Source organism: Aspergillus flavus, chromosome 2, assembly GCF_009017415.1.
Source record: "Aspergillus flavus chromosome 2, complete sequence".
Classification (NCBI taxonomy): domain Eukaryota; kingdom Fungi; phylum Ascomycota; class Eurotiomycetes; order Eurotiales; family Aspergillaceae; genus Aspergillus; species Aspergillus flavus.
Genome location: NC_092409.1, coordinates 5535320 through 5547144, shown reverse-complemented (window position 1 = coordinate 5547144; position 11825 = coordinate 5535320). Strand labels below are relative to the sequence as shown.

General features: G+C 48.2%; 5 protein-coding genes across 5 annotated transcripts; 2 read left to right on the top strand and 3 right to left on the bottom strand.

Moving 5' to 3' along the window:
* Positions 1-587: 587 nt before the first annotated feature.
* On the bottom strand, positions 588-1993 carry F9C07_1959 (Indoleamine 2,3-dioxygenase; the record flags this gene model as incomplete). The annotated part of the gene is made up of 3 exons (XM_071508531.1): positions 588-965; positions 1028-1648; positions 1700-1993. The coding sequence occupies 3 exons, from the start codon at positions 1991-1993 to the stop codon at positions 588-590; spliced, it is 1293 nt and encodes a 430-aa protein (XP_071364053.1).
* A 485-nt stretch (positions 1994-2478) lies between these two features.
* Positions 2479-4394, top strand: F9C07_1960 (putative kynureninase; the record flags this gene model as incomplete). The annotated part of the gene is made up of 4 exons (XM_041290318.2): positions 2479-2638; positions 2695-3032; positions 3105-3582; positions 3633-4394. 4 exons carry the CDS (start codon positions 2479-2481, stop codon positions 4061-4063), a joined length of 1407 nt encoding a protein of 468 aa, XP_041143595.1. The 3' UTR covers positions 4064-4394.
* An 84-nt stretch (positions 4395-4478) lies between these two features.
* F9C07_2054448 (uncharacterized protein) lies at positions 4479-6782 on the bottom strand (the record flags this gene model as incomplete). The annotated part of the gene is made up of 6 exons (XM_071508569.1): positions 4479-4928; positions 4982-5871; positions 5921-6339; positions 6389-6450; positions 6514-6670; positions 6721-6782. 6 exons carry the CDS (start codon positions 6780-6782, stop codon positions 4479-4481), a joined length of 2040 nt encoding a protein of 679 aa, XP_071364052.1.
* A 761-nt stretch (positions 6783-7543) lies between these two features.
* On the bottom strand, positions 7544-7851 carry F9C07_2226615 (uncharacterized protein; the record flags this gene model as incomplete). The annotated part of the gene is made up of 3 exons (XM_041290307.2): positions 7544-7573; positions 7661-7692; positions 7746-7851. 3 exons carry the CDS (start codon positions 7849-7851, stop codon positions 7544-7546), a joined length of 168 nt encoding a protein of 55 aa, XP_041143593.2.
* Positions 7852-8290: 439 nt separating this feature from the next.
* Positions 8291-11493, top strand: F9C07_2278254 (uncharacterized protein). Its single transcript, XM_071510281.1, has one exon. The coding sequence runs from the start codon at positions 8552-8554 to the stop codon at positions 11135-11137; it is 2586 nt and encodes an 861-aa protein (XP_071364051.1). The 5' UTR covers positions 8291-8551; the 3' UTR covers positions 11138-11493.
* Positions 11494-11825: the final 332 nt, after the last annotated feature.

Here is an 11825-nt window from a genome sequence, read left to right as displayed (position 1 = left end):
GTAATCGCTCAACCAATTGCTCGTGTAATGCATAGTTATCCAGTAAAGGTAGCAGTACCAAAATGGGTCCTACGCTATCCCACCACTTACTATCGATTAATCGTAAGCATCAATCGTTATCAGCAATCTCGGAGACTCCACAACCCTAAGCGCAACCGAATTCCGCCTGCACATCCGTATCCGCCTCCGTATCCGGACCCGAAGATAGCCATGGACCCTAACGTCGGGTGACAATTGTGGGCCAGTTTGAAAAACAAGGGATACCACGGAACAATTATCAGAAATGGGCAATCTGATGCAATTAGGGATCATAACGGGTGTGCACGCAGTGTATGTCACCTGCTGCGGCATTTTAACAGGCCAAATTCAAATGGGCTGACAAAATAAGCAATAAGGGTCCGTGTATACGAAGGAGTATATCCTGGATCAAATAAGATTCAAGACTTCAATTGATTGATTCAAAGTAGAGAAAAGATAATAGATATATTCCAAGGCGCAAAAGAGCTAATCCCGAGATTCCTCATGTCTGCACTCAGTCTCCTCATTATTTACGTTAAGTTAATAAACTAAACTTGGTATGTAGACGCTTAATCATAACTTGCTGTAGCTTTAGTCGTATCTCGAGTTTGCTTGAGGAACGGTATCAGATCTGTCCCACCCGTACCATGGATCCCCCCGGTAAGCTTCTCGTTTTTGTCTCGCATATGGGTCGTCGTCGATGTGGCCAAATTGACTTGTGTCGACTCATTGGTTGGCGGTTTCGCCTTCGCCGCCATGATGATGTACCTCGTGACGATTTGAATATGTGAGTCCCTGAAAACCCCTAGGGACATCACAGCTGCGTTGTAGGCGTCTCGAATTGGCGAATTGGCCTTGTGACTAAGCGCGTAAGCACGGACATTCGAGACCCTGGTGAGCATCTCGAGGAAGCGTCGGTGGGGTCCGGGCATATAGTTTCTCATTTCCTGTGAGGGAGGAGAGATTTAGTCCTAATCGGGGCTGATAGAGGGTAAAAAGTAATACATACCTGCATGAATCCGTTCTTAGCTCTTGGCTGAACTGCATCATTAGTCTTCATGCCTCCGGTAGCTATATGTTCCACACCCAGGAATATGTCGAATGTCTGGATCAATGAGCTCTGTGCATTGCTTCCGCCGCTGTATTGATGCCATTGTCCTTGACCATCGCCGATGTCATAGAAAACGCCGTTGGGTAGTCCGGCTGAGGCCATGTTTTTGCTGCCGGCTAGAAGCGGGCGGAGTTGGTGGTAGAATACTGAGGGGCGGTTCTTTTCGTACATCCGTTCTAGTAGTTTGCGAAGTTCCTTGAGGCCTTCGCTGAGTGCGAGGAGTGAATCACACGCAAGTTGAGCGTCATCAATACTGACAGCGTGTATTGTGTCGAGCATCAACGGGATAAGTTGTGCTCCTTTTGCTTCTAATGCGACGGAGATCATTAGGAACCATTCTTCGTCCTTGGTTCCGGTGAATGAAGCCGTCACTGACAGAAGGTCAGGGTCTGTGAGGTCCGCGTTGGGATCGGAGGTTGCGTAGTTCCATAAATTAAGGGCTGCGTATGTGGCACATGGAGGGAGTTCTAAGTGACTCGAGACTTCGAGGAATGGTGAGGATATAGCAGGGGGTAGAACCTGTGCGCTAGTTAACGAGGTGTCCAAGGATTCCGTAGTAGTGAGACTGACATCTTTCGGTTTTCCACCACCCCAGATGTAGGCATGTGTAAGATAGGCAAGTAAAAGATAGGCTCTCCTCCATTCTGGCTCTCCTTGTAGCTTCGACGTCGAAAGGACAGGAAGTGTTTCGACAGCTTGTCGTATAGTTCGGAATCGAATATGGTCCGGCAAGTCACTAACAATATGCTCCCATGGCCAGTAATAAGGATTTTCCATCGTCTTCAACGGGGGAGAATGAGGGAGGAAGCCATTCTGAAGTGACACCCCATATTCGTCGAGTGAGACCTCGGGAGTATAGCGCATGGTGTAATGTGTGACAAAAAGAATATCCTGTAACGGGGATTTTTCTCTTAGAATTTTGCTTAGCACAATAGACTGATTGTTAGAAACTTCAACTCTTATACATGTCTATCAATGTATAATGGCCTGATATCGAGGGTATGGCGGAAGAGGGCCGGATCAAGAAGCGGCTTCCGGCTCGGTCAATCTATGAAGATAACATCATAAAACTGGTATACACTCCGAGATAGTACAATATGCACGTCAGCAGGAAACAATTACAGGACTGCAATATGGTATGGGTCCCCTAACGAAGGGTATTGTCGGAGTGGCCCTATTATCAATACACGGATGTGAGGCGGAAGCGGATAGCCATCCGGCCTGAGCCACCAAAGAACGAGGAGATGCAGCTGGCATGCAATGACGTATAAAGACACATCTGTAATCCACAGGATTAGCAGAAAAATCATTCTTGATAATAATCTTGAAAAGTTACCGAAGTCCACACGATGTCTAACGTTAAATCTTCCAAGCCGGTTTTCCCTGAAAATGCAGGGTCAAAGGAATACGCGGCGTCTCTCGACGCAGCAGACCCGTTGGCATCATTTCGTGACAAGTTCATTATTCCTTCAAAGGCAAACATAAATAGCAAGAAGCTTGCAAAGCCAGGTATTAGCTGCCCTTCAAATCTCGTTTCCACCGTATCCGGTCTGACAGGCTCCTAGGTCTCTCGTCAGACCCGTGCATTTACTTCTGTGGCAACTCTCTAGGTATTCAGCCAAAGGCCACAGCGAAATACCTAGAAGCACAGTTAGACACTTGGTCGTCAATTGGTGTATCTGGTCATTTCGTAGATCTCGAGGGCTCTCCTCTGAAACAATGGCAATTGCTTTCCGAACAAGCCGCAGCATCGATGAGTAAGATCGTCGGAGCACAAGCAGAGGAAGTTGCAGCAATGGGAACCCTAACCGCAAACCTTCATCTCTTGCTTGCGAGCTTCTATAAGCCGACTCCAACAAAGCACAAGATTCTGTTAGATTGGAAAGCTTTCCCCAGCGATCATGTAAGTATACGAGCTTCATGTCTGACAACGGACACCATCTGCCCAAGCCCATGTGTATTAATACCAATGCAGTATGCCATTGAATCTCATCTGGCCTGGCACAATCTCGACCCGAAACAATCCATGGTTCTCATTGGCCCAGACGAGGGCGAGTATGAGATCTCCACAGAAAAGATCTTGTCTTACATTGACGAGCATGCCGAAAGTGCAGCTCTCATTCTTCTGCCAGGGATTCAATACTATACTGGACAGCTTTTCGACATCCAAAAGATCACAGCCTATGCACAGTCACGAGATCTTACTGTTGGGTGGGATTTAGCTCATGCGTATGGTAACGTTGAGCTGAAACTACATGACTGGGACGTCGACTTTGCAGCCTGGTGCACGTATAAATACGGAAATGCCGGGCCAGGGGCGATGGGAGGTCTTTTCGTTCATGAGAGGCACGGTCGAGTTGATTATAGCGAAGGAGAAGACGCTCCAAAGTTTAGGCATCGTCTGACCGGGTGGTACGGTGGTGATAGAAGCGTGAGGTTCAAGATGGACAATAGTAAGTAGTGAAAGATCAGAGAAGTGGTCAGAGCTAACATTTTCGAAAAGATTTCAAGCCAATCCCCGGAGCAGGCGGTTGGCAACTTTCGAATCCTTCGGCTATCGATCTTGCATGTCTCTGCGCCTCGTTGTCCGTTTTCGACGAGACATCTATGGCTGAACTGCGCAAAAAGGCCGTTATGCTAACGGCATACTTGGAGCATCTCTTGCTGAAAGATACCACTGACGAAACACGTCCTTTCCGCATTATCACGCCAGCAGATCCCGAGGCAAGAGGGGCTCAACTCAGTGTACTACTGAAACCTGGCTTGTTGCAGAACGTCTCCCAGAAATTGCAAGAAGGGGGTATAGTTTGCGACAAGAGAGAGCCGGGTGTCGTCCGCGTTGCCCCTACTCCACTGTACAACACTTTCACCGACGTATGGAAGTTCGTGAGTTATTTCAAGGCTGCACTGGACGAACCAGAACTGAAGAATTGAATTGTGCCTTGATATAACCACAAAATCAGTGACAGTGTGGTGAAGGTCACGTACCCCACAGCAAAGGCTAGTCCGAAATGCGCGCCAGAGTTTGCTGAGATATGACGAGCACGGAGCACGATGTGGTGATATCAACATCAACCTCCGCCAGTGGTATTTGGTCTCTTGGCCGCCTTCTGCTTGCCTGTTCCCAAGTCAACTGTAATATAAGAGAGCAATTAGGCTATATAACGACCAAACATAATGAATGAATGCATAAGAAAGACAACTGATCAATGTAGCCAAGCCGGTGGCTATTCTAAGAGACTCATATATATTTTAGCGGCCCGAGCAATTAGGGTGAGTTTAATGGGATGATTAAGATATACAACTACTTGAGTTTGTACGGCAAATAAAAAGATAAATCACCGCAGCATCAAAAGTTTCCGATCCCCGCCCTATTGTCACAGGTTCGTAAGAACTCCTGTCCTTGAGAAAAGAAGTTTGCAGCAAGAATTGAGAATTCATCGTCTAGCACATCAGGCCGCGGTGAGTTTCCCGGTTCGATAGCGTACGGCGGGCCTGCAGGGAACGGAGTTTGAAGACCATACTGTGGCATTGGGGATGGTGAAAGTCCCTGTTGCGGACCGAGTCGAAATGGTTCGGGTAGGGGAGACGTTTGAGATACTTCTCCAGCAAAGGTGGGAGGCTCCGAGTACAAAGAGTCGCCGAACATGCGTCTGGCAGAGTCCGAATCGCTGTTTGAAGAGTATTCAAGAATTTCCCAGAATCGAGAGAGATCTATCAGTAGACTCTTATTTTGAGCTCCGGACTCGGGCTGGTAGGAAGCAGAGACAGCATCTTCCAGACGTTGTAATCTGTCGGCCTGCGGTACATTCCAGTTAGCCTGTTGTCTTTGACCAACACAATAAAACATACCAATCGGGCCATATACGGCCATTTCTCCCCCAGCTTCTGTACAAAGCTGACACATTTGAGGAACCGGTCACGCTTCTCTTGACGAATTGTGGAGTTTTCGGTGAAGCTCAGCTGTAATTCAATAGTAGCCACGACCGCGGCGCTATACCCTAGGAACGGATCTGAAACCATGAACGACTTCTCTTCAAAATACTTTATGAAGTGTATTATCCAGGTGGTATGTGTTGATATTAAGTCAGAGGTATGCTGCAGGAATATCTCGGGGATAGTGCTTCGGAAATTTCTGAGGCTCAGCGAAAGTAGAAGTGGATGGTTGAGGAGACATAAGATGGTATGATACAGACACTGATTGAGGAAGAATGGACCCCAGTAATTTCGGTTTGCTTGGAGATCCTCGAGTGTCCTTTCAGATAAGCTAGCGGGCTTAAATCGATGGATATATGGCACAAACGTTTCTAGGTCCATCTGAAGTGTGATTATCTTGGAGTATTCTGACTGCGAAGACCACGGTGGTACGTTGGTTGGCTTCCCGTGGCGGCGAACATATCTAGCAGTCTTCGCAAATACTTCACTGAGCATGATCACATAGGCTACTATACCTTGATCCTTAAGATCAGTAGTCCGAGCTCCATCGGTCATGTCGTTCGGTGAACGAGACTGCGGCATGCTAGGACTCTCTGGGTAAGGTGGGAAACTGCCATCTGGGAGATCCAGATAGTCAAATTCCATTCCATGAAGACGCTTGAGCAGGCAGATGCTCCAAAAGCATCGCCTGCGCTCTTCTCGCGCCACCGGCGAGAGTACAGCATGAGACTCCGACGCGAGGTTCGCACACTTTGCTAAGTTCATAGCTAGGCTGCTGTGGATACTTGATCGATGAGTATTTCCATCTAGTAGATCAGTTAGCATAGACAAGCCATCTTAAAACCACTATCTTACTCGTGAAATCCACTAGGCTTAGAAGACATAGACACTGTAAGGTTGATAGCTCAACCGGTCCTTCTGATACCCGTCTCATCACTAAGCTGCGGGCCACTTCTGTATAACCGCTGGTGCGAGCGGCCAGATCATTGGCGTCGCGATATTGATCCTCAGAAAATCGGACACTCAAGGCAAGAATGGCGTAAATAACCTCCGGGTCACGATTTCCGAGGCTACTGAGAAAACTGTCCCTATGAAACAGAGGAAGAGGCTGCGAGTCGCAGTATAGCATGTACAACTCTGCAATAGCAAGGACATTCTCCCACGTCGGAAGAGGCGTGAGCTGGCTCAGCGATAGGGATGATGTTACGGAGCCACCAAGGGTGGGCGGCATAAATGACGTTGTTGTCTGTTGTTCAGGTCTTTGGCTATTCCGACTGATGCAAATATTAGTTCTTTAGTATCATCATAATGCTATTGACGTACCCTAGCGCGTCCAGGATCTCATTCATCTTGGTTTCAAGGCTGCCTAAGCGGTCCTCCTGTGCCTTTGTTACCAGGCCTGCTTTTAAATTCTCCAGCGGGTTGGTTCTTACCAAAGCCTGGGAGACCCTTATCTCTGGAGTAGTCGACACAGGGATTGGGTCTCCAGACCCGGTTCCATTTGTTAGCGATCTTCTTCCTTCATCAGCATATGTGCATTGCTGCTGTAGCCGTGCACACAGTGAGCAAACTGGCTGCTCTCCTGGACACTTTGCCTTCTTGCGCCTGATATTTACCTAAGTCATTGTATTGTATAACTATGTGGGTAGACTAACCTGCACGGCTCACATGCCTGGCGCACTCGTTTTGCCGGTCGTCCAGCAGACGTACGGTTCATTTCCGCTCGCCCTTACGGTATGGATATCTGCGAGATACTGTCAGGGTACCAGATGTTTATATTATTTGGAGTAGCATACCAGTATATACTTGACTTAGTGCAATATTCGACCACTAAACGAAGCCTGTAAGTAAGGATGCGCCCATATGTGCTATGTATAGCATGACTATTCAAGAGAGTCATATGTACTTTGCGATGCTTGTCGCCTTCTATATCGATGAACATGATTAATATGCAGCGACTTATCCGATCCACTTCCATTGGATGCAATCGCCGCCAAAACGCTTACTAAGCTACAAGACTGCTCCTCTCGAAAATCATTCGGAGTCAGCTGATACATGTTTATAGATATGAGCATTGCGCTCCCTCTAGCTATACAGGTGGGATACAAGACACAATAATGTAATTAGTTCGTTTAGCCACTGTGCTACTAACTACTATATAGTAGGGAATCATCACACAAGTGCTGCCCGCATACAAAAACGAGGGGAACTCACTAGATGGATCTTTAGGAAACGCACTGGATATAAGTATCATCCAAGATTATTATAGTCTATCCATGGATACAGTAAGCCTGCAATCATAGAGTTAAGGATTTAGTTGAGGAAAGAATCCACACATTGACGCCCTAGCTTATCTTATATACAACGTTGAAGATCTTCCTCTCAACCAACCCATCTTGAAAATAGAGATACACCGCCAATCGCAACGAGGCTGTTATTTTGTATATTAGGACAAATGTAGCTTGGTGAGAATCCCATTTAATCCTTGCCGAACCAGGTCTTGTGGCCCTGTATACAGTATTAGTACAGTCATCACAATGTATATGTTGTTTTAGCTGGGAAGCTAGGTATAGCCTCCAGAAAAGGGTGACTAACGAAGACCATGCGGATCATAGCGTAGGTGGTGGCTAAAGAAATTAGTGCTTAAACAAAGCATCCGGGATACGCAGACAACACTCACCAGCACCCAGGCCGTAGACGGAGAGGAGGTAGGGGTACATGACGTACTTGCTACGCTCGGTCTGAGTAGCAACGAAATTCGTTAGGATGCCTTTCTTATCCGACATATCGTACACGGTTAATCTGTAGATCAACTGACCTTCCACCACTGACGCTTGCCGTCGTGCTGCTGGAAAAGACGCTGGTAGTAAGGGACACGGTTCTCGCGGAACACGAATCTAGAGGAGCAAAAATTAACATATCAGCTTAGGCTATATTCATTGGGGGTCGACTGGGCATGGCTCGGCCAATTGAGCACCAAATTCACCGTGGTTCGGGACTCAATTGCTGGATCTGTGCGCGGATATGCAATTTAGGTAACAATTGGAAAGTACATACCCGGCCATACGAGGGGCGGTGCGGAACATTTTGGCGGTGCGCGAATGCGTAAGACTGAGGGGATTGAGGAGACAGAGACGACAATGACAGGTGAAAGACTGGCAGCAGTGATCATTCGATGTCGTGAGGTGTGGATCCGAATTGGGAGTTGAATATCACGTGATTTTCCTGATCGCTCCGCCTTTCAGGTGCATTGCTTAGTAAATAATGACTCTCATGTGATTTTTCAAAAGCCTAACCTAGAAGAGCATAGCGCATTATTGGTCTCCGTCATTGCCAAAAAGTGTCCGCGGTATCAAGAGCTTCAAAGGCGAGTAGAGCCACTCCTTTTACTCCCCGACCCTTATGAAATTCGACAAATGAGGCATAGGTGAGGAGGATGATTAAAATATTAGTTACTTTTCCTCCACCACTCTCCTTTAATTACTCATGCGACCGGCTCTCTCTCGATTACTGAAGAGACCATCAGCTCTCTCGGTTCTCGACTCTCTGATATCGGCGCCCATTGGAATTGAACAGCTAGAATCCAGGTACCAATGCGAGTGTTTACGACGCTACAGGCAAACCTCGCGACACAGCCGAAGTGCACAGCCGGTCGAAGCGGAACAACCCGCTAGTGCTGATTTTGGTACACGACCTGCGCGACCAACGCTGAGTTTCCGTGTATATGAGATACAAGCGCCACAGACACTATCGAGAAACAACGGGCAGACAAATGATGCAACCACTGATATACATGCTGCTGGCTCGCCGCGGAGCTTATTATTACAGCCTGAAAAACTGGAATTCGAGTCGGATATAGGACACACCGATGATATAGGGACTCGTCTGGTTGATGACCCGAGCCGGCGGCACGACTTCACTCTCTGGGAGGAATTACTCCGCTACCGACAACGGCATTATGGAGATAGAGGCACATTAGACATTTGGGAGGGCTTAATGACCCGGGTGGAAGGAGTACAACTTCCTGTTTCGGGGGACACCGCGGACTTTTTCTGGCAAAGCTTTGTGGATTTGGGTCTGAAACAGGAAGTTATACTGAAGGAGCTGGCGGATTATGCTTTTGAGTTATGGGTCAAAACAGGAAGACGATGGGACAGGTTCTACGAGAGTATCGTGGGAGGGTTCCTCGAACGGGGCTTGACGCAGCAAGCCGTGGAATGGCACAAACGGCTTCGAGATCCTCATTTGTCTTGTCCGAACGACATCCTAAGTGTCCTTAAAGCGGCTATAAATTCCTCCAACACCAACACATCCCACACTACATCTGCCATCCCGTGGAAGCCCCAACGTCATTTGATTCCCGCGGGGTTAAGGGCTTTCGAGAATATATGCCGTGCTACATACGGCCACAAAATTTACGGCCTAGCCATATCCACGGTGCTACAGAGTAATTGCATCGACCATGTCCCCCGAATACATAAACTTCTTGTCGGGCGAGGTGACCATCCGCAGTCGTACGAGGAGATTCAGCCACTAATTGAACACATCAATGAGTATGGGTCTCCTCAGTTTATTCAGAAGCTCCATCGCTATGCTAGCCTTCGGTTCCCCGACCAAGTCGAAGCGATCAGCGAAGACGAATCTGACTCAAGAGATGGGTTGGCAGGGCAGTCAGAGGATCAACAGCCAGAACCTCGTGGGAAAGCCTGGCTAGAGGAGAAGCCTTTCAAGGATGACTTCGGTGCCAGACTGTTCGCTACGAAAGCTCTTAGATTTGAAATGATCCTCTCTGGATTACGAATGTTCGGCGTGACGACTATTGGGCCCCAATCACTACGCGAGATGGCTACCCGAGCGCATGGTTGCCAGGATATAGTTGATAAGCTTCAGGAGCTTCAGAACGCCGGAATTTCAGTAGGCGACAGCGTATTTGCACGCCTCCTCCGCAAGTTCGCGACGGAAAAGCGTGATATCCTCCTGTCCGATCTTCTTCATAGTGACCAGCATCCGGATGTCTTAGAGGACGCTCAGCTGCAAGAATCGTTGTTGTTATCATACTATGTCGCTCGCGACTGGCGACCGTACAACTTGACTTTGGCAATTATTGGCCAGATATTCGAAGACAAGTCGGACCTTGCCAACGTTCATTTTCGAAAATTTTTGGCGGCCGGGGAGTGGAAGATGGCGATTCAAGTTGTTGACAACATGGCCCTACGCGGCGCGACGCTGTCTCAGGAGAGCATTGACTTCATCGCGGAACGTGTTCTCATTCCACGCGCACCGGGAAAACCACCTCGGCGCGACGATATTCCTGCTACTAAAGAAATAAAGTTTGTTTCTCACGCCCTGCGGCACGGTACCTCTAACGGCGACCTGGCGGTTACTGAGCTCTGGGTTGAGGTGTTGAAGCGCCTAGGGATGCTCAACCTTTGGGACGAACTCCGGAAATGTTGTTTATGGCTAGCCCGCCAGTATTCTTCTAGCTCAAATACTACTCGATCCATCGTCTCGCATCCAAAGAAGTCACCACGCGATACGGGCGCTCTGTCCGAGCTGCACGGAGACCCCTTACTTCGGAAAATATTCAGTCGAAACATGCAGGCTGCTATTGTCGCGTGGGGCTTTAGGACGCGGGTCTCTCAACAACGAAAGTGGATGGTCACCCAGGGGGGCCCGTATGAGAGCATGATCCCTTGGGTACGTGGTCTGGTACTCCTCCGCGAACTTGAAAAAAATGGGGTTCACCTCTCGGTGGCATGGATCCGCCGGGCTTGCCGACACCGCTTGGCAGTACTCTACGGACGGCATGGGTTGGTCAATCGTCGTATGAACCGGATGTTGCGGCACGAAAATCCCTACAGTGTGGTGCGAGTCCTCGAAGATATCAATCTTGCATGGGGCGAGCCATCCTTGTTTGGAGACCGGGAGATTCGCGATACTAAGGGCTTGGTCAACCCTCCCAACCGGACAAGGCGGAGAAGGATCAAGAAGATGAGGTCAGCTTACCTACAAAGAACGGGTTACTCTCATATGAGAGAATTGTATAATAGTAGTAGTGCCAAACGGGACTAGCATGTATGAGATAATGATACCAGAACAATACATAGATAGATTGCTGCTCTGCAATAGATCAGATAACGTTCTCCTGCACATATTCAGACCTATCCACTGGAATGTTTTTTCCGAGACAAACGTCAGAATCACTCGTTGAACATCGAGCAAGAGTCACCATGCAGGACATTCTATGAGGAATACCTCATGATGCCAAGCACCCGTCTGGAAGGGTCGGGACCACAGCAACGCCAAATAGGGTTAACTGGTTGGCTGAGCCACGCATGGCGCGTTACCACAAAGCCTTGTCTTTCTAAGAATAGTCGCAGAGGCAACGCGGCCAGCGGACTCCATCCCTAATAAAATACCGTCCCCATGGTCCACTATCACACTCCGATCGACGACATGCGTTTGAGATCCACTAGCGGTGTGTTGTTGCCTTGGGTGAACGTCCAACTTTTATTTATCCATTTTAATTGAAGGAGTGGGGTTTGTTTCTTTGGATCGTGGTCCTCAATCCCTTCATTTCTGTATCAGATTCATAGACTGGTCGGGATTTCTCCCTGAAACAAACAAGCCTCTTTTCTTTCTTTTCTTTTTCAATCGACCCCAGTACTCCATATTGCACGGACTCTAGCGTTCTAGCCATATCAATAGTACCATTGCATAGTACATCTCCACCTACCTCCCTTCGTTCTCCTTTTTCACT

Coding starts and splice junctions, on each gene's coding strand:
- F9C07_2278254 (XM_071510281.1), top strand. CDS start 8,552: ATGCGACCGGCTCTCTCTCGATTACTGAAGAGACCATCAGCTCTCTCG.